Source organism: Thermobia domestica, chromosome 11 (assembly GCF_964235325.1).
Source record: "Thermobia domestica chromosome 11, izTheDome1.hap1.1, whole genome shotgun sequence".
NCBI classification, from domain to species: Eukaryota; Metazoa; Arthropoda; class Insecta; order Zygentoma; family Lepismatidae; genus Thermobia; species Thermobia domestica.
The window spans coordinates 256,755,211-256,779,033 of NC_137464.1; the positions used below are offsets into that span (position 1 = coordinate 256,755,211).

At 34.0% G+C, this 23,823-nt stretch overlaps 1 protein-coding gene across 3 annotated transcripts in view; it reads right to left on the reverse strand.

The window, feature by feature from the left end:
- Nucleotides 1–874: 874 nt before the first annotated feature.
- Nucleotides 875–23,823, reverse strand: part of LOC145664963 (peroxynitrite isomerase THAP4-like) — a 42,042-nt gene continuing 19,093 nt past the window's right edge. For 2 of the 3 annotated variants that reach the window (XM_081732112.1, XM_081732113.1), the window contains exons 3-6: nt 19,750–20,022; nt 15,969–16,072; nt 4,313–4,423; nt 879–1,387 (exon numbers count right to left, since the gene is read on the reverse strand). In XM_081732112.1, the coding sequence (XP_081588238.1) occupies nt 1,346–1,387; nt 4,313–4,423; nt 15,969–16,072; nt 19,750–20,022 (530 nt within the window). In that variant the 3' untranslated portion in view covers nt 879–1,345. Of the gene's footprint in view, nt 1,388–4,312; nt 4,424–15,968; nt 16,073–19,749; nt 20,023–23,823 lie in introns of all 3 variants that reach the window. The other variant, XM_081732114.1, reaches the window with a different exon arrangement.

The window sequence follows — 23,823 nt, forward strand, 5'->3', positions numbered from 1 at the left end:
GTGCACAAATGCTTCCTTTCGGAGTTATAGGCTGCCGGAAACATGAAAAAAAATGAACTTTAAAGGTTCATAGCTCCAAAACTATGGGACTTACCGTTGTCGGGTCAAGACTTCACTTAGGAACTAATACGTGCACTATCCAAAAATACATGTTTCAGAATCCTAAGGTACTCACGTAACAATTTTTTATAAAGGGAGTTTGGCTACGGCATATACTTTGAAGTACTCACAATTACCTCTATAAAAATTGTTGCGCAAGTACCGCATGATTGTGAAACATAGATATTTGAATAGAGCACATGCTAGTTCCTAAGTGAAATCTTGACCCGACTACGTTAGGTCTCATAATTTTGGACCTATGGACCTTTAAAGTTCATTTTTTCATGTTTTCGGCAGCTTATAGTTGGTAAGGAAGCACCTAGGTTGATCTATACTTTTTGTCTTATCTTGGTGTCGGGAATCACTTCCCAAACGTTGTCGGTGTTATTTTAACACTAGAGATACACAATATTCACTCAAATTTCTCTCCAAGGTTAGTATATGCGCCTTTATGCGCAGGAGACCAGGACTCGATTCCCGGTGGGAGCTTATGTAGTTCGGATCCCACGTTAAATTGTGGGTCCACTCTCATAGAGTCTCACTGCTGAAACAGACGCTAAATTAAAATCAAATGTCTACCTTGGTGATGAAGATTGAAGGAATTAAATTTCATAAAGATTCTTTGAGAATGTAGTTCCTTAAATTTATTATTAAAGAAATAATTCTGATTGTTTCGTACTTTTTTTCTTTCTGATTTTTATATTTTAAACCTTCAATTCCCATAGCTTTATTTATTAAGATAAAATGTTCTTTCGAATAAAAAATATTTATTTAGGGTCTCTTGAATACATTATTATTATTTTGAAGAAGTCATACAGTACCTCGATATTCCGGTACTATGGTGACACAATACGTTACGTATAGAAAGTAAATTATACTTAAATATATTTAAATTTAATAAATATAAAATTTTACTGCATATTATTTTCGTGTAATTTGTAACATAGTAAGAAATCTACCAAACTAATAACACATATTACGGAAAATATCTCGTAGATCTTTACCATTCCAAAAGTATAAGCAGTTCTGTAAACATCCTACGATTTTCATTAAATTGAGGATGTATATGACGTTTTTGTCAACATTCGAAACTTCTTGAGAAGTAATGCTCATTTGAACAGAAGACTTTAAAATCCTTGGAAGCAGTCGATTCGTATCAGTTCCATCTTTGTCTCCGCTATCTTTTTCAATTTTACAGTAATCTTCGCAAAGAATAAGAACGATTTCCTGTATGCCAAGATCAGATTCATCTTCTTACAAACACTCGAGAAATTAATGAAGTTTTAAACTGAAAAGAGAAATGTTTTTACAGCAATTTAACTCTCAGGAATCAGTTAACATCAATAGTTATTCTAGATAAAAATCAACATAAGTATATACGGTAAATGTATTCCCTTACAAAGACTCATGGGAAACGCATTTTTCTTAAGCTAGGCATTAAGAGGAGATGATGCGATCACCATAACGCTTTCACGCTTTAGCAACCTTTGCCTCCCAGATTGTATATCCATTCAATGGGAGAGGACTCGAAACTGTTTTGGATAAGGCTAGATATGAAACAAAGAATATATTGAAATGTAAAATAAATCCTACGAAACGTCCGAGCTCCCTGAAAGGAAATTTTGTGCACACCACAAACGCAAATTATTAGCTTGTTATGCATCAATTTGTCTTACATTACTTTTCAATCTGACATGGAAACATAAGCACACCATACCAATAACCGCATACTGATTTTAAAAAAGAAATGTACAGAAGCTGCGTGTATATTTGAAAATATTTTCTCTCATAGCCACACATAATCAAAGGATCACACACGTGAACACACACACACAACACACACACACACACACACACACACACACAAATAATGTTTGCAAATACGTAACCTTTAAAACAGGGATGCAAATAACCACTCGCCCGGGGCGAGTATTTAATATCACACCGAAGGAAAGTAAATGATTTCTATTGTGGGATGTGGGCTAGTAACTTTTTTTCTTGGGCGAGTAAAATCTTCTTGCTTATTTGCATCTCTGCTTTAAAATAATAGAGATATCTGGAGCACGGAACAGAAACCAGAAAGACCTAGCAATATTTCAGGTTACAAGTGTTACTTTTGAAGCATAATGAAATAAAAAAAAAAGTAGAAAGGAAATAATAATTCAGTATAGGGAGGGAAACATTGATGAACATTGCTGTTATAGGTTATAGTGTTGCCACCTACGAATTTTCGTTTCATGAATTGACCTATCGAACCTTGTAATAAGACAAGGTAATGGGACCACTTAACATCATTTGTGGTTGTGTGATGAAATTGTTTCAATATTGCGTCGAGAAGATGAAAAAGCGAAATAGCGTAATATAAGTGGTTTGTATAAGGAACCAGGAGAGTTCCTAGTGTGTGATTAATATTCACTAATTTCTAAATTCTAACCTTTTTTGTTTTTTGTAACTTTTGGATTTAACGTTGCGGTGAGTATTGGTCGTCCACTTGGGAATGACCCTGATTCCTCTTAGATTTAAAGAGAATGCGATTTGTAGTATTTGATTCTATAATCTATTTCGAAGTAATCTATTGAGACTAAATTTAACCTATAAATATGATCAAAATTATTGAATTTATGAGAAGTTATAATGTTAATGTAATTTCACCTTCCGACATTAAACCGTGATTATGAAGCAATTTCTCAAAGGAATCGGTTTGTTAGTTTTGTTATATACATATGTTGTTCATTGAATTTATTTGTTGTAAATAAATTATATATATCTGTTGAAACTGATTCCTTCCAATTTAGAAATTCTAATAACCCTTTCACCCAAGTCTGGCTTCCGTAACCACTCGGAAATGCAATGTACTTGTCGTTCTTTTGACATGATTGCTGCACTTTCCCCATTCCGCAATACAAAATATGTCTATGTTCCAGTGTCACTTACAAGTTCCCGGAAATTGAGCTGGCCATAAAGTAACATCAATTGAAATCACACAAAATAAGAGTTACTACTAACTGATACACCAACTAAGAAAAAATAATATTTAAATCACACACACGCATTTACCTTCTATGATTTGTAGAAGCACTATTTCCTGTGCAACTGTTCTTCATGTCAACTTCCGTCGCTGCCATCTTTAAAATATAAGTGCAGACATTCCCACTAGGTGGTTTTCTTGTACTAATGCCATTCAATTCTCTGTTTAAATTGGGTTCCTACTGATCTGGAGAACTCTATATTTCCCTGACTTCTCTCTGACTTTCCCTGATCTTTGGCAAGGAATTTTCTGACTTTCATGACAGGTGTCGGATGACGTTGACATATAAATAAGGAATAAATAACGGTGAATATTATTATATGAGAACATTTATTCTATAGAGACAAATAGTAATCAGTTGATCATACGTATATTCCACTTACCTCACATAAAAATCTGAGCAACGTCACATACTATGATCATTAATATCTACCCACAAACGTCTGACAATGGATAAACTGAAGTTGGTGTAGAATTAATGTTAGAAAAATATATTTTATAAAATTTCCCTGACTTTCCCTGATTTTCAGTCTTTCTTCCTGAGCTTTCCTGACCTACACCATTTTCCCTGAGTTTTCCCTGACTTTCCTGTCCAGTAGGAACCCTGTTAAAGATAATTCTTCACCTTCGACACTCAAAACTAAGTGTCAATAAAACGAAGACAATTTATATACCTCAAAGTAGTGCCACTTGTAGGTGATTCTGAAAATTGCCGGGTTAAAAACTAAGATTTAAGTGCATGTAAATGAAAAAAATATCATTTTATTTTTATCAATATTTGTACAACTAAAAATATTTCTACATTTATATATACTTTGTTTCTACATTTCATGAACACTTTGTTTTATATTCTTAATTCTATACGATAATTAAACAACAACATAAAATCGATTTAATACTATTGGTCACATAACTTTTTTTACAAAAAAAAAAAAAAAAAAAAAAGTTTACGTAAGTTTTGTCTAAAATCTGTAAAAACATGAAAATTACTAAGTTACTGTCTACTAATAACAATTAAATAAAATTTTTCTTATCAAGAGGAATCAGTTGAGGTTTTTTTCTTTCTTTTCTAATACTTTTCTAAAGAATAAAAAAAAATAAAACTTCGTTTTTGAATACACAAAAAATTAAAATACACAATTTATAATCAAAATGAAAATGTCTAATTTCTAAAAATCACTCTACTTTAGAATAGGTTGCTACTAAATGCTCTTCCAAACAAGGGTTTGTATCGGTTTCCATGTAGAACTTCTGCAACAATCTTCCATCACCACATAAACTAATTTCTCTCCGAGTCTACAAAGAGAGAAAGAGATAAAACTGTATTCTAAACATATTATTTAATTACAATTTTATTGGGTTTAAATCATAATCAAATAGTAGAAATATTGAAAAATACATGTGATTCGAATATGTTCTTTCTTCAATTGGTTGCATAACTGATAAATATCTAGCGACACCTTGCATGAGTCTACGTTTTATCAATGGAACAATAACATACTTCAATCTGAATTTTTTATTACCTATAACGCTTCTGTTAATGAAAGTTTATTAATATTATCTGTTAATGTGCTATTATATTTTATTATACTTTACCATCCAATATATATATATAGTTTGCGTCTGGAATAAATGCCCATAGGTACAGTATATGATGTGTGTCTAAAAGTATATCTTTGTTTTCCCTGCATAAACAAATGACGTACGGTTATCAGCCGTCGGCAATGTGAAAGGAAAATGCATACACATGTTTGAATTTTTGCTCGCTCGCAGTAAGCAAGCCTTTTTTTTGAGTGCGGAAGTGTAGTGAGCAATTCGTGTCAAATGGAAGAACAACTTGTGCAACTCGTGTGCATCACGTTTTGCCAAAAAGTTTGGAGATACTCAAGTAGAGACGCTTCGCAAAATCTAACAGGTATTCAAGGACGGTGAACCCAAATGAGATCCTCGGAGATCCTCAACAAGCCCAAATGAGAGTTACGAAGCAAGTGAGGACTGCAGAATAGTCGTATCAAAGTCCGAGAACTTGTACCTAAATTAGAGTAAGCACTTGATTCACAGATTCAACCTTGACCGAGTGTTTAACCTTGAAGGCGTGTCCGCGAAATTCGTTCAGAAGCTGCAAAGAACGAAGTAAAAACAACTTCGGTTAGATATCGCACGAAACATGCTTGATAACACAGAAAGTGACTCTAACTTTTTTTAAAACCATAATCAGTAGTGATGAGAGGTGGGTTTATGAGTACGACTCAGGAATAAAGACGCAATCCTTACAGTAGAAACATCCACTACCTCCGACTCTTCCATTTAGTCTCCTGGATGCGTACTATGCTTATTCTTCTTGCCAGCATCTCCGATAATTCGTAGCTCCGAAGTTCCAACGTTTCACGTTCCTACTGTGATCTGCTGTTTTTGGACTCGTTTCTTTAGCCCCTTCCGTCCATTGTTAACGGGATGATCTACCTTTTCTCGGCACAAAAAATTTTATATAGGACCTTATGGGGAGAACATGGCTACCGAATTTCCTCATTTTCTAAGGAACTAGGTACCTCTAATGGGAAAGAAAAATTTTGCAGTATTCTACAGAAGTTTATTAACGGGTTGAAATACTTAAATTGTATATTTGTCTGCTAGTTTAGCAGAAATAAATTATTAAAAAATAAATAAATTAGTTTATTTTTATACAAATTATAATATGTCTAACTTTGGAACCAATTATGGTAGAAAGATCAACTTTTCTTTTGTTTTATTCCTTGAGAAGAAACGACTCTAATAGTTTTAATCACAACCATATCTGATACGCCAATTAAAAATTAGTATTTTAATATAAGTATTAAAGTCCACCTGTCAAAGTTTGACGAGGGTAAGTCACGCCCCACTCTAAGCTTGGACGCGGAAAGGGCGGGGGTTGGTGAAATGGATGGGGAAGGGGGTGGATGTCTGAATGAAACAGGTTCTCGACCAGTTCCTGAGATTACCTGTCAGCTGCCAAATACTGTTAGCTTTATAGAGTTTGTCTCCCTCAATGGTTCCATACTAAGAAACTGGACGATGTGGTGTGAAGTATCCTCTTTTCCCCGTTACCTCTGCAAGTTCATCAAAATGCATTCTAGAGTGCGCGGGAAGAACAGTATATATCAGAAAACGCTGTTAGTTTGGGAATTTTTCCCCTTCCGGACAAATATTATAGCATACAGTAGTGGCGAAGGGAAGGGGGGCAGAGGGGTGCCCCCACAGGATTCCGACAATGTAAAGTCCTAGTCCCCATATAAAGGTGTCCGTAAAAAAAATGTCCCGTAAGTTTTTTTTTATAATGTTTTGGGAATATATTTCAAATTTGAGGTGTTTTCCTGGCAGTCGTCATTTTCCAATATGGCCGCCACCCTATATATAAAGAAAGAAAGAGATCGTGAACCAAGGCACTTAGAAAGATAATTTTGGTGTCGAAGTATAGGTTTCTGAGGCCGATGAATTTAAATATGGTATTGTTTATTGCCACTTAGAAACTTTACAACCTGGCAACACTGTTGTCTAACGATTAACTGTACAAAGTTACAAATGCGTATATGCACGCATTACTCTAGGATGTAGAGTACTTCTTCGGGACTAAACGAAACCTACTTTTTCTGGTAGCTTTCATCACGACAAGACATATTTTACATGGTAACATGAGAGAACATTTGTCTAAATCCAATATGGCAGCCAATATGATGGCTAATTACTAGGCTACCAAGTAATGGACTTATGCAAATGCCTGTCAGTCTTAATTGGCCTAGAGCCTAGAGAATGGGAGAAAGATGCAGGACACGGTCTCATCGAAGAAGCGTCTCCTGAGGGGGCGAAAGAAATTTAAAATACTCCATTTTTTAATGATAAACACGGTTTTGCTTCCTTGTCCGCAGACAACACTGCACACCAAATGCTCTATAAGATCTTCTCTAAATAACCCTGTTAGATCCAATCTGTATTGTGTGTAAATCGTGCATTTTCACGGGGGAACAGCGGAGCAAAAGCCCTGTTTTTTGTGATATTTCTGTTTTCTCGTGCTTACTTTTCTAAGACTAAGCACTGTAAGCCAATCTCTAATTATCCTATAGCAGTGTTAAATTTCAGATTATTTCCTCCGGAGGCACCACGCACAGAGGGGGAAAGTGACTAAAAATTGCGTGCTCCACAGAAATTTCTGCATAGATCTCAAGCACCCGAGGGTGAATTTCGTAGCTCTTGGGAGAATCCCCCCCCCCCCCAGAATCACCCCTGAAATCATCACTGTCCTAGGGAGTTGAAACAAGAAGCAGGATACGCAAAAAAGAACAAACTTTCAAAGCATTTAAAGTTTAGGCTCGTTGCGCTAAGCGCCTTCTTAGGACGAGGATATGGGAATTAAAAAATGCACGTTTTCTTTTATTTATTTATTTATTGAAAAACATGTTTGCCCTTTTTTGTCCCCAGACGACATACACCAATTGTCTTATACAAAAATGTTGCCATGATAGCTCCTATAAAACCCATTTGGAACGGTGTCCATACTGTGCATTGTTATATGGAGACAAGAGAGCAAAGCCCCTGTTTTCTTTGACTTTTTCGTTTTCCGCGCTTACCCCGCTAAGACTACGCACTGTCAGTTAGTCTCGATTTATCCTAAAGAATTGAAACAAGAAGCAGAATACTCAGAAAAGAACATACTTTTAGAATGATGACGTCCTATGGGTGGGACCAGGGCCGTGCTGGGATACTAGTGAGGGCGGTGGACAAGTCTACTAAAAGGGCGCCCATACAAACGGATATATAACGGATATATATATCGAATCGAAATCCTCTTTACTACAGAAAAACTTTTTAGTTCCTGTAATAATATTTCTGTCAAATAAAAAGAAGCTAAATGTATCAACAACTTAATGTAGCACGACGCAGGAGGCTCATTGCCGCCTTTACAAAAGCTCTCCATTGATTTCTATCCTTAGAAAACTGAACCCAGTTTCTACTTTATATTTCAATCTCTGCGAGAACCATTTTAATATTGTCCTCCCATCTGCGCCTCGGTCTTCCTAACGGTTATTTTCCTATTTGGATTTCCAATTACAACTTCGAAAGCGTTTCTAATTTTTTCCATTCTGGCTACATAACCTGACTATTTGAGCCCCCTAGACTTGATGACCCTAACTATGTTTGGCAAACGATATAAAATTGTTCAGTTCCTCCTTATGAAGTTTCCGCCTTTCCCCATTCCCGTTCCTTTTATAGTTCGAATATTGGTATTAAGAATCTTGTTTTCAAATACTTTAAGTCTTTCATTTTCCCTCAGAGTCAGTGACCATGTTTCGCAACCATACAGCACAACAGGCATGATTATCGTTTTATATTTTGAGCTGCAAATTCCTCAACAGAATTAGTAACAGCAAAAGATTTTTAACTGAATAATAGCACGAAATCTTTGCTTTCAGTTGACATCAAATGTTTTTAGTGATTATGGTTTTGGTCTGTTAATACTGATCCTAGATATTTGAAAGTATCCACTTTGTCGAAACAAAATATTATTTGGTATTTTAACGCATCCATAAAATGCAGTATTACGATCCCGACAAACTTCAATTTATTTAGTTTTCTCTGCATTTACTTTTAAGCCTATATCCCTGCAAGCGTTAATTAAGATTTCTGTATTCCTTTCTATTATTCTATCATTACCTATTAAATTTACATCATCAGCATACGCCATAACCTGGCAAATACAATTCAGCTCTAGGACCTGATTACTGTCTTTGATTTTCCTTATCGTGATCTCCAGAACAAAGTAAATAATAATGACGACAACGCATCTTCTTGTTTCAGGTCATTCTCAACGTGGAAGCTCGTGAACAAGAATTTCTCTCCCGAACCTTACTTTGGGATTCATGTAAACATATCTTAATTAATCTACCTTTTTCGGTATTGCAAATTCTGTAAACATGTTGTGCAATGTTTCCCTACTCCCAGAGTCTAAAGTCAATAATTGATGTGCCAGGATGTTGTATTCTCTCATTTCTTCAAGTATTAGTCGAATGGTAAATATCTGGTCGATAGTTGATGGATTTTACCTAAATCCGTTCTGATAATGTCCAATAATTTCATCTGCGTATGGAGTCAATCTTGCTAATACAATATTTAAGAGGATTTTATTGGATGTTGACACAAGTCTCGATATGCCTCGATAATTATTAAATCTGTTTTGTTACTCATCTTCTGAACTGGAACAATGATTGATTCTCTTCACTCTTGTGGTAATTCCTCCTTGTTCCAGATAATGAGAATGAATTTGTGTATCTTGCTCTACAATTTTTCCCCTCCAGCTAAAACTAAGTCAACCATAATTTCGTCTACACCCGGAGATGTGTGTTTAATTATTATTATTATTATTTTTTAATAGCGACTTCTATTTCTGTCTGGTTAGGTTCTGGAATATACGGTTATGCTGCATGCATTTCACTTTCTCCACGCGCATTAGTTTTTGGTTATGTGTTAAGCAAATCGTCAAAGAAATCTTTCCATCTATTTAAGATGCTATCTGTATCAGTGAGAACTGTTCCTTTAGGTTTCTCTAATATATAAGCACGACATTGATAGCCTTTCTTAAGTTCGTTGACGCATCTATACATGTCCCGAATGTTTTTGTTTTCACACTATTATCTTCAAGTTAATTAATTTAACTTTCAAAAGTCGCGTTTCTTTGTTCTAAAAGTTTTAGAATTTTTCTGCCAGCTGACAATGAAATTTTATGTAGTTATGTCGTTCGGATTTTGTAGCCAACGCAGTTTCTTCTGTTTTCTCTTCTCTGCTACTTTAGTACATACCTGGTTGAATCATGGTTTGTTCCTATGTATTTCTGCGTGCTCCAATATTTCTTTTGCTGAAATTTTAACGTTATCTCTAATTTCAACCAAGTATCTTGAACACTGGTGCACTCCGAACCATCTAAAACCGAGAATTTATTCGACACTTCAATCTGGCTCCCCTCTCACCTGACTCTCCTCTATTAAAAAAAATAAAATAAAAATAAACCACTCCGTTTTCAGATATTGAATATTTCCTTTATTCAATGATATTCTCTCTCTTATTATCACAATCAACTCCTCTGAACGACCGAACATCAGTTGTGCTAGACTGTTCTTTTCTGTCTGCTAAAACATGATCAGTTTGAATATGTGTTTTTCCATCTGATGAAGTCCAAGTATATTTATGAATGTCGCGATGTTGGAATTTTGTAACCTTCACGATAAGGTTTCTGGATATTGTACAGTTCACGAGTCTAACGCCGTTGTCACAACCTTCCTTATGCAAACATTTATTCTCTATAATCGGTTTGAAAATACCCTCTGGTGCTACCTTCCCATCGAAACCGCCTAACAGAATTTTCATATGGTATTGCAGGAGATGATCAAATACACGTTCTATTCTTTCGTAAAAACTGTATTTTTTTAATCGCCATCCTTATTTCCTGTTGGGGCATGTGCATTTAAAACAATAATATTACACAACCGACCCTTAACAGAAGTAAAAGAAAATCTATCATTAACAAATTCAACCTATGTAATTGCTGATATTACGTATTTGTTTATGAACGGAAAGCCCTGTTTCTAGTTGGTAATTTTTAATTTGTTCCCCGTAAAAGTATGTAAAATTTCCCGACTTGACTCCTCCATTTGCTTCTCATCTAACTTCGTGATATCCCAATAGGTCCAACCTCTACTTCTAAACTCAGTTTTTACAAATTTTAACGCGCCTGCCCTATAGAGTCTTCTTATGTTTCATGTTCCAAATCTGATGTCGATTTTACTTTGCGGAGTTCGTGCCAAGTTATGAGTTCTGATCCGAGTATTCTGCAAACTTATCTGAACAATTTTTTTTTTTTTTTTTTTTTTTTTTTTTTTTTTTTTTTTTTACTGGATGAGGTTGTTAGCCTCCCACCAAATTCTCAAGCTGGATTATCACCCCTTGTCTGTCCGCGACTGCTTACTCATTATAATCGCAGCTAACCTCTATATCCGAGAGGCCTTCTCCTCAATCCACAACCTGAGGACGCGCCGTGCCGTGGTAACAGGAAGACCACATTTTACGGAAATTAATACAGCTATATTTCAGAAATACAACAGGTACTGATTATCCGAACACTGCTTTAAAACACACAGGAACAATCAATGTGCTCAGATATATGGATGCATATTAAGGCTGTGAAAGCTTCGATGCCGTAAAAATCGTAAATTAGAGACTAGTGTCAGTGTAGTATTTCATAAATGCATCGTACGTTTGACTATCCGAACTATTCTTAATGTATCACATTGTTTCGTTTTATAGCTATATAACTTTATAATATTTTTGTAAGTGATTATACTGTTTACCTGTTCTCTGCCAATAGCAACTGTATGAATTTATACTGTAGTAAAAAACTGAAATACAGAAGAATGAAATTTAAAAAAAAGTTATATTTCGCAGGGCATCTTATGTAAAGGGCGCCTTGTATTCTTCACAGGTTCTGTACTACCAGTCAGTATTTGAATTTACTAAACAAAGCTGGTATACAGGATAACTAAAACCACTTATCTATAAAGAGTGATGTTTCATAGGGCGCCTTATGTAAAGGACGCACTGTACCTCTCACGGGTTCTTCGCCAACAGTAAATGTGTGTATTTATTGTACAGAACTGTGTTATACAGAAGAGTAAATAAAATCGTTCATCTTTGATGTGGTCTCGGAAGGGCGCCTAATGTAAAGGGCGCACTGCACCTTTCACGGGTTCTTTACCAATAAAACTGTAAGAATTTATTACTAAAAACTTGTACCTTTATTTATACTGTGATAGTTCGGAGGGCGCACCGGGACACGTCCCGGTGTCCCGGTGGGCCAGCACGGGCCTGGGTGGGACCTACAGCTTAACGTAGGATCCGAACCACTTGTGTCTCCATCCGTAATCAAACAAAGGACTCCTTGATTATAATAGATGAGCGTAACTATTCACCCACAACACACACATACATACATCAAACATATATATATATATATATATATATATATATGTGTGTGTGTGTGTGTGTGTGCAGAAAACACTGGATAGATTTCACCATCACCCGAGGGATCAGAAATAATCAGAGTGGATTGATTTAAATCAGTGTGAATTAAATCACGATATAAATCAAGATTTAAATCACTTGATTTTTTAAAATAAAAATCCTTGATTTAAATCGAATTCCGAAATAAATTAATTTAAAGTGAAAATAAGTAAAATCCCGTTTCTGTTCTGTTATTTCGATTATGGAAGTTAATAATCATAATACAATGAGACTCAAATGTACAGTATAATATGAAAACAAGTGTCATGCAGAGGATAATTAGGGAAAATCCCGTTTTGAACAGGTAACGGAGCAATCCTGCTTTATTCTTTCAACTATTCCAACGGGAAAATCACCATCGACATTTAAGACGAAAAATCTTTTTTGTGCGTGTCTGTTTGTTTGCTCCCAGATAATAGGGCGTATTTAGAGCGGTACTATCCCCTCTCCATTTTTTTTTTTTTTTTTTTTTTTTTTAATTTTATAACTTCAGGCGAAATTTATGTATTTCATGCCGCAAGCTAGTTCTGAGTTTCAGTAACTTTTGTGAAAAAAGGTGTCATTTTGATAAACGTTGCTGTACTTTTTCCTTAATAATTAACCTTTTAAATTATATGACCTATTTTTAGGTGATAGGGTAGAGTCTTCATTATTCGATTAAAAAAGTATCAATAAGGCTTTTTACTTCATCTTCTTCAAGACTGGAGGCATTTTAGAACACGTTACATATGCTTTCACGCCTTTCTGCATTAAGGCATAATGTGTGATGACATCATAAATTTAAAAAAGATATTTTTTGTTATGCGTATTATTATTATCTTTTGACGGGTTACATTTTGCATTCAGAAGACTGAAATTTTGCACACTCGTTCAGTGCACTCCTTAATACTTTTCAGATGTTTTCATATCTCTGCGTGGAAACAGTGGGGTCCAGAGGGGCAAACATATTTTTTTAAAAAAGGATATTTTTAACAAAAAATAGCTTTTTTCGTGATTTTCCCGTCTCAGATGGAGACATATAAATGGTACCGTTTGAAAGGCTGTTCTATTCTGAAGAGAATTATGTACGTACTATGCTCCTAGGATAAATAGGGACGTCTCAGGAAACTGTTACCTGAGATCCTGTTTTGTACGGGAATCTGGGGTATTTGGGGAATATTATTTTTCGCGGGCTTACTTTTGCACCTACAAGATTGAAATTTTGCACATTTACTCAGTGCACTCCTCAGTATTTTTCAGATTTGTTTCAGATTTCTGCCTTAAAACAGGGGGAGAGGTCCATAGAGGTAAAAATTTAAAAAAAAATATATTTTTAACAGAAAATTCCTTTTTTTTCGTGATTTACCCACCCCAAATACATGATGGAGACATTTGAAGGGTACAGTTTGAAAATTTGTTTTATTCTGAAGAGAACAGCGTACAAATCATAATCCTAGGATAAATAGGGATGTCCGAGGAAATTTTTATATTACATCCGGGCCATCTGGGGCATTGTGAGGATGTTCTTAGCTCATTGTTAAATAGTTTCCTCACCCCTACTACTCAAGATAGAAGCTTGAAATTTAGTACACTCATTTAGTACACCCCTTAGTATTTCCCAGTTGATTTTGGGATCTGTGCGTTAACACAGGGGAATCCAGAGGGGATCAATTTTTTTTAAAAAAAAAGTAAAAAAAAATGCCGATTACTCTCAAAATTTCCCGCTTCAAGAACATGATAGAGAAATGTGAATGTTACCGTTTCAAAAGCTGTTCTATTCTAAAGAGAGTGATGTATGAACCATGATCCTAGGATAAATAGGGATGATGCTGTAGCTGCTTGACTGAAAGTGTATAATTTACCTTTAAAAAGAACCATAATTTAAAAGGGTTAAGAAACATTGTTTGGGATTGATATAGGTTAACGATTGGGGATAATTCAAAATTCAACCCCAATACTTTCACTTAAATGGTATATTTAGCATTTAATACTAATTCCTAATGCTTTTTCTTCAGTTCACGACTTGTATTATACGAGAAGAAAGATTTGATTTAAATTTTAAAAAATCGATTTAAATAAAAAAATCAACAAAAATGATTTTTTTTTCCACTCTGGAAATAATTGATCACCATTTTCTCTACATATCTATAATTTTCTTACAGGGTAGAAACACCTCCTCGGAAGAGAGAGAAAAAAAAAAGAGAGAGAGAAAGTGGCCGAACTTGGGCTATTGAACGTGAGGACATAATGTTTACATTCGCATTGACACCTGCTGTGAAAACGGTCTGTGTTCATAGCTGAAAGAGATTTGTGAAGACCCTTCCCTTCATATCTCTCGGGACGAAAACAGAAGAAAAGGGTGGGCGCGGATGCCTTACCCTCGTCAAACTTCTTGACAGGTGGACTTTAATACTTATATTAAAATACTATTTTTTAATTGGCGTATCAGATATGGTTGTGATTAAAACTATTAGAGTCGTTTCTTCTCAAGAAATAAAAAAAAAAAAAAAAAAAGTTGATCTTTCTACCATAATTGGTTCCAAAGTTAGACATATTATAATTTGTATAAAAATAAACTAATTTATTTATTTTTTAATAATTTATTTCTGCTAAACTAACATACAAATATACAATTTAAGTATTTCAACCCGTTAATAAACTTCTGTAGAATGCTGTAAAATTTATCTTTCCCATTAGAGATACCTAGTTCCTTAGAAAATGAGGAAATTCGATAGCCATGTTCTCCCCATAAGGTCCAATATAATTTTTTTTTTTTTGTGTCGAGAAAAGGTAGATCACGGCCTTAAGGCAATCGGTCCGCGCGTCGCTTCTACGGTACGCCCCTCACTCACATTTCTTTCTTGATTCATGTTTGATTTGACAATTGTTTTTACAACCGACTGCTTACCTCTCGTCAACCCCCAACGTGAAGGACCAGGATTTTCTGTCGGTTTTTTTTTTCGTTAATTTGAAAGTACTATTACTACGAGCAGTAAGAAGAAAACGGACAGTTATATCAAACACCAGATGATGGGGGCACGGTGGCTCATGGGTCAAGCACTCACCTCTGGTGCTAGGGGTTCCTGGTTCGATCCCAGATGATGTTAATTTGTGGCGTACAATATCGTGTCCGTCAGTTTTCTTGGGGTTCTCCCGTTTTCTCTTAAATTTTGATTCCACCAATTTTTCCATAATCATTAACTTTTATAAACCATCGGTTTCCTTGTGCCAAAAGAGCATAATTGTAGGATGCAAAATTAAAATATTTCAATTTCTTCTTCTTCTTCTTCTTCTTCTTCTTCTTCTTATTATTATTATTATTATTATTATTATTATTATTATTATTATTATTATTATTATTATTATTATTATTATTATAGTAGGAAATTATTAAATTCTAAAAGCTTGTCTACAACATAAAAAGTCTTATTTATTGGATTCTCTCTACAAACATCTATCAATATCCATATAGCCTCGCTGCTGAAAGGGACGCTAAACTAAAATCAACTCAACTCAACCAAAAGTTCATTACAAAATTCGTTTTACAGATACTCTATGGACTGCAACATTGAACATAATTTGAGCAGAGCTCATACAGCTTTGTGCACTATTTGTCAAACCGTCTTTAGAAGGTCTTGATTTCGACCTAGGTTGCCTCAAAATATATCTTTGAAAGAATATACTGTTCAATTCATGTTCATACATATGAACTCACATGTTATAAACTTGACGGGAACTACCGCAAGATCTACCCAAAACACATAATGCACTGTTATTTTACCTTTTTCACACCAGCAGTCGTTATGAACGATGCCCTAATGAAATCAGAGCATTCTAGCACTAGAGATTCACCATTTACTTCCCCTTCTTCTACGGAACATTGTCCTGTAACGAATCATTAAATACTCCTAATCAATTAAACATATTACATAATAAGTATTTTTTTTTTATCAAGGTACTTCATGTAAGAGCTAAGTCATAGACTATTAGGTACTCAATACTCATACTGAGAATGATTTCTCTTAAAACATTATAGAACAGAATAGAATATATTACTGTCATTAAGTACGCACACAGACAATAGACAATTTCAAATGAAGTTATATAACTAAATTTCTTAACCTGTACCAATATATTTTTATCTTCCTCAAACTCTTTAACATTATAATAGGGTATAACAACTAACCAATCACATACTTTTGATTTTAAATTTAGTAATAGGTAAATTTGCGTCATAAATTTTATACCTTGTATAGCTATTTTTGATTATTGATAGTCTGCTATACGATATACCAACTTGTTTAGAGAACTTGTATTACATGGATGAATATCTTGTCTACGCTGCATATCTGACATTTTTTTTACATATACTGTAAATCTGTACTGTAAAAAACACTGTAAATCTTTGTTTTGTAGGTTGAAAATTATGACTGTTGTTAAGTTATATACATATTATAAGGTTTTAACCTTATAATATGTATATAACTTAACAACAGTCATAATTTTCAACCTACAAAACAAAGATTTACAGTGTTTTTTATATGATGCACCACTGATTATTCTAATAACTTTTTTGGTAGTAACAGAACCTCATTTTTGTAGTTAACGTTGCCCCAAAACAGTATTCCATAATCTATGGTGCTTTTGATAAAAGTAAAATATGCTGATCTTATATAGTTGTTCTGGATTATATCTCTTAAATTTGGTAGTAAACTTCTTGTTCTCGAAAGTTTTACACATACATATTCTACATGTGCTTTCCATGTTAATTGCCTATTCAGAATAATGCCAAGAAATGTTACATTCTCCGACACTTCCGGACATTTATTCAATGAAAATATTTATCTAGTAGCTTTCTCTTTGTTAAGAAGGAATCCGTTTGCCTTAATAGGAAATACTAATCCGATTGTGCCCTCCCGCTGGTCTATAGCTGACACGCGCCTTTGGTGCACGGGTTCCCAGGTTTGCTTTTCGATAGCTTGAAATTTAAACCCACTATGGTGATTCGGTCCACGTCTCATATAGTCTCGGCGCTGGAAGGTACACTAAACCTCAAACCAATAACCAGCTAATCACGTCTGTAAAAATAATATAAACAAAAAAATAATTGTAGGTCATTTGAGTGGAAATATTACAATGGTTTGCGAAGGTAAAGAGACAAAATAAAAACAGGGCACTTCCATGCCAATATCGTGTCACATGTCAAGTAGTACAAAACAAAAGTTACACGTTGAGACCACTAAAAACATATAAGCAAAACGAACAAAAGGGTAAAGCTTACTTTTACCCATAAATGTGGATGGAGTTTGTGCGGGCGGCACTTAATAAGAGAGGTGATGACTACGAAATACTATACAGATCCGAAAATGGTGATTCATACTCAAAATAAAGTTTTTGATAAGACTGATGGCAACCGCAATCTTCTCAAAGAGCCACTTTCAGCTTTTGCATATCTCTAGGTTGGAGGATGATGTTTCATTTGTACGCCTAAGGCGTCCCATGTATATTCTATCAGATTATCGAGAGACCTGGGTGGCCAAACCAACCGATCAATAATATACTCACTGAGAAGGAAGTGATTAACACGAGCAGTTCTATATGGTCGGTAATTAGCGTTCATGAAAATCATTCGGTATGAATGGCTTCTTGAAGATTTCACTAGACGGCTATCAACTGAACATTGACGCAATGCTTACGCTGATGTTTAACTTTATAAGCTATTTTCGTAAATTCATAAGCACTTTCGAATTAAATCTCTTTGCGAATTAAAATACATTATAAAGCAAATACAGAAGCACAAATACGAGTAACCGTATTCCAAAATTCTTTTATTTGTGTGATAAGCTACCCTCATTTTGTGTGCGTCGCAAACGATTTCCCATTGAATCGTTGATGCAACTGCTGCTTTTGTGGATGATTCACCAATATGATATTCCACTGCACAAGTGAAGCAAAAGATAATACGTACAACTATAGAACATAAGTTCGTTACACATCGTTAGTGGAACACACAGGTAAGTTTCTGAGTTTGAGGTTGCAAATTAAAAAAGAGAGAAAAAAATATAGCCGTCTGAGAGGGACGTAACCAGATTCTTGTCCGTGTTTCCGGTTTGGGTGCAAAACCTCGCAGCCACGACCTTGCGTGGCTAATACCACACCGTTCAAAACTTCACGATCCAAAAAATCGCCGCCCAAAATTTCGCCTGGTCGAAACCTCGTGAATCAAAATCTTGCAGGAACAAAATTTTGTTCCTACAAGATTTCTTCAGTGTAGAATGTTGAAAATATCGCTGTATGTTAATACACTAATATAGTTGTCTATGTAGATAAAACAAAATGTGTCTACTACCATTTATCTCACACATCACACCAACTACCGCAGATATCCATGAATCATGAAGTATGTACATTTACCAATACCGTAACATTTTTAGGTATGTATCTAGATGATAAATTTTCATGGCAAGAACACGTAGACAAACTAGCAGAAAAAAAATAACCCAGGCTATGTACATAATACGAACTCTAGTCCCAATAATGAATTTACAATCACTTCTGTCTCTGTACTATGCTATATGCTATTCTCATATTAAATACGGAATTGCATTCTGGGAGTCTTTGCCAAAACTTCAGAATGCATTCAAACAACAAAAAAGTGTTATAAGAATCATTACGAAATCACCGAAACGTACCAGCTATAGGAAACTATTTGAATCATTGAATATGATGACAGTTCCTTCTTCGTACATGTACTTGAGCTTCTCAAAATTATCTAGGATCATTTGGATAATATTACAAGAGATGGTGATACCCACAACTATCTTACACGTGAAAAAGGTAACTTATCTATCGTGTGTCATAAAACATCTAAATATGGAAAATCACATATCTATAAGGGTGTAAAAGTGTGTAATAAGCAACCTGGGTACATAAAAAATACTCATGAAAAGAGCTTCTTTATCAACTGTGCGCGAACTGCTACTAAATAACACATTTTATACAGTAAATGAATACCTTAACAGTTCATTGTCAAACTTCGAAAAAATTATTAAATCCCTATTGTATATATAAAATGGAAACTACAAATATACATATAGAGTAATTAGTAAATAAAATAAATAAATAGATAGATAGATAGATAGATAGATAGATAGATAGATAGATAGATAGATAGATAGATAGATAGATAGATAGATAGATAGATAGATAGATAGATAGATAGATCAGTTAAACCTCCATTAAAGGAAACCTTCATAATACGGACAGATTTTTTTTTCTTTTTTTGCTCTTGTGAGAATGTATGTATTATTATGGGACAAATCCCTCTATTTCATGGCCACTCTCCGATATAGACATGGACCGTCTTATCCTCCCTCCGCAACATGTTACTAACATGCTATTTTAAGTTTTCAAATTTTTCGCCAATTCAGCTTTATTTTACTAAAAGTTTCCTTGCGTAACAAAGTGAATTTCATTTAGATAAAAGTTTATTAAATTAAATTTGAGAAGTATTTATAAACTTATGCAAGTAAGTACTGTATGTTCAGAACATATATACGTACCAAAATTCATAGCAAGTATAAGCGCAACTTTATTAGAGTCTGGATTTATTCGAAGAAATCCTCCTTCTAAATGTATAGGTTTCTTGGTTACAGGGTTCCACGAGTAAGCACTGTAATTAAGTATTGGCTGCCCGACATGTGTAAATTCCAACTCTTCGAAATATGTGAAGTCTTTAATTGTAGGATAATGGCCTTTACATTCATTCACACATCTCCACTTTCCTAATAGCCATTGTAATGACTTCGCAGCTTCATGAAGTGGCTGATTTCGACCTGGCACCCCCAAAAAAGAAGAAAAAAGTAATTAATTATATTATCTGTAAATATATGCCCATCTCAGTAACAGAAACTGAAGCAATTACTTGAATTCCTAGCAAAATAAATTCTTGACATGCAAATAAATTAATGTTTACTGTTTATTGCATAAAATAATATTTGTACGCCATAACACTCAATATAAAGCAAGTAATTCATCTGCCAAATGAAACTGTATTTAATCTCTAATATTTACAGGTCATTCTTATTAACGCAAGACATAAGAACGTATTCTTTTAACGAACAATGATAATTTGATCTTTCTAAGATTCAATATATTTTAATTGATTTACTTTGATATTACTGTACTACTATCTATTTTTTTTTTTTCTTGGAGGGGTGAAGAAGTCGTTGAAATACTAAATACACAATTACTTATGGAACGTATGGAACACATTATAATATAACGAATTACTCACCTACTTGTGTTTCAATGTCAATTAGTAATCCAATATCTCGAGTGCTTCAGAGTTGGGGATTACTCTGCAGGAACAAACACAGGCTTAAATTATTTATACCAATAAGCTCTTCACATATTTCGTTGTATCAACACAATGGAAACTATAAGAACGATGAGCAAAATATATAAATACTTAATGAAAAACTAGTAATTTCCTGTAATATACAACAAATATGAATTTATATACACACACATTTAATGTACTTAACATCCCACTAATACCCCTCTTTGATTTTTTCCCTTATTTATTTCCGTTTTTATCAGCAATTGCATTCTTCTTTGGAAATATTCGAATCTTTGTTCCTATCGCTCGGCTGAAAGCATATTAAAATCGATAATAATATTCGATTGTAACCATACCATATTATTGAATTATTTGGTGTAAGTATCCAATACCACAAACTTTGTAGTTTATGTATTCAGTATAACTTATATGTATCGAAAGTGAATGCAATAAAGATTCTAAACAACTGATATTTGTTTTCGCTTTTATTGGTGATATTAGTAATGTTGCCGTTCCAATCTTGATCTAAATTTCCTTTATCGATATTTAGGTTTGGAACTTTTGAACTAATATGCCTCAAACATGTTTCTTTCAATAGTAGAAGCTCTGTGTAGAACATTGTACTGAACGTTTGATTGATTGAAGGTTTTCTTTCAACTGGTGCTAATATTCCTTTTTATCATTCCTATATATGTATCGTCACATATGCAGAAAATTTGGTAGATGCCGCTTGATTTATTTCTCTCAGCAACAACTGTTTTACAAATAGAAATAACCGGAAGAAAACTCACTGATAGACTTTATCTTTTTGCTTTCTAGTTTCCTAGTATCCTCTATATTCGAGCTTCTAAATATATTTTGGCCCTGTTTCTTCCAAATATCCAGAGCCATTAAACAATAGTCATTTGCGATATCTATATACGTATTTCATTACAGTTCTTTTGAGATCAGCACGGTCTACACAGGCTCTAATGTACGTAATTATTTATATGTTCCAAGAATGTCCAGATGTTTTGTAAACAAAGTAATCACTAGCTAAAAATTTTCTATAAAACCTTGATTGGAAACTTATTAAGGCATCTGTAGAAAAGTAAGGTCCAAGAAATTCGTTTTGTTTTCTAATTCATATGCGAATTTTATTAAATTCTGGGTATGTTTACAAGTTCAAATATAGGAGATACTAGGAAATTAAAAACCCAAAAAGATAAGGCCTATAGTGGGTTTTGTTCTCGTTATTTCCATGTTTACATGTTAGATTTAATAATAATAATAATAATAATAATAATAATAATAATAATAATAATAATAATAATAATAATAATAATAATAATAATAATAATAATAATAATAATAATAATAATAATAATAATAATAATAATAACAACAACAACAACAACAACAACAACACTGCTCTACAATGATTTTGCTATTTGGAAACTATTAACGTTTTCTTAATGTTTTTGACCTGAGAAATCCAAAAATGTAGTTAGTTTTGCTCTATCAGGTACAATTTTCCTAGGAGAGGAAAATAGCCTTATAAATGTGTATTTCGGAAGAAGTACTGATTATAGTAACAAATATAAAAAGGTACTTTCGATGCCATATCCTTCTGATAATCTTTGAATTTGTAATAATAGTCACTTATTCTGCTAACATTGAAAAAAAATATGTACAGTATATAGTAGACGGAATGATATCACAACGCGTTACACGTTGGGAATGCAATAACAGCGCTGTGTAAGCTGCGATTGCCAGAACTAAGGGTCGCCGTATGTTTTGTTGTTGTGAAGTTTGAAGGGTGTGCTTTTTCACAACAGCAACCAACAACCTTCTGTACCCATTGTTCATTCTGTATATTTAAAGGAGACTTACGAAAATATGGAAATGATTTTGAAAAAAATCAAATACGACGATCATCAGTGGTTTTTGTGCGGCGATCTAAAGGTGATATGTATGATTCTTGGACAGCAGTAAGGGTACACCAAATATCCATGCCACATTCGCGATTGGGACTGCAGAGAACGCGATAAACACTGTACTCAAATTCAGTGGTGCCCATGTCCATGACGCACCCCCCAATTGTCTATCCATAGGTGTTCTTCCATGAAAAAAATCTTTTCGATTAACTTTTAATCTCCTCAAGCATATTTATATAGATTTTTATTCCCCCCCAAATATTTCAATGACGCAGTTTGCGTCATAGCCCCCCTTTCTGGGCACCCCTGCTCAAACTGATTGACCTGTCGGGGAAAGTAGAATAGCAATATAGGAAGTAAAAATGTGAAAAACGTTTGCCTCGTACACCCTTCAAAAGTCAGATTACCACCTTTGTATATTAAACTGGGCCTAATGAAACAATTTGTCAAAGTTCTGAATAAAGATTGGCAGTGCTCCCAGTATCTAGTGACAAATTCACAGAACTTTCAAGTGCTAAGTTAAAAGAAGTAATATTCATTGGTCCTCAGATCAGAAAGTTGTTTAACGACTCAGACTTTGAACATTGTATCACAAGTGTTGAAAGGGAAGCATGTAGTGCATTCAGGGATGTGTGTCATAATGTCCTCATGAAGAACAAACACGAAAATTACAAGTACATTGTGTCAAATATGCTCCAGAAGTTTAAAATATTAGAGTGGAAAATGAGTCTTAAGATTCATTTTCTGTATTCACATTTAAACAGCTTTCCTTCTAATTTGGGTGATTTAAGTGAAAAACATGAAATATTTCACCAGGAAATCAAAGCAATTGAATGCAACTATCAGGGATGTAGGAGTATAACAATGCTGGCGAATTATTGTTGGACGTTGGTATGTGTAGATTCACGAACTACTCACCAAAGAAAGTCTGATTTTAGGAGTTTCCAAGTGAAAAGACAGAGACAAAAATGAGAGAAGTTATTTATAAATGACCTCAATAATTTAGAATATCGATGTTCAGATTAGTTATTAAGCAAAATAATGTTCCTTTGTTAGAAATATATAGTCATAACGTTACTCTATATTAGCAGCGTTGCTGTGTAAATAGTACAATTTACTCAATTATGTTTTCCGATTTGTGAAAAAACCTGACGTGATGGGGAAAAACTAATTTCATTTTCGTAATTAGCAACCTGAAATTATATAATATCAGGTGTCAAATCAAAAACAGCTTTCAAAAAGTTACATTTTGTCGAGCAGTGTAATAATAATAATAATAATAATAATAATAATAATAATAATAATAATAATAATAATAATAATAATAATAATAATAATAATAATAATAATAATAATAATAATAATAATAAATAAATAAA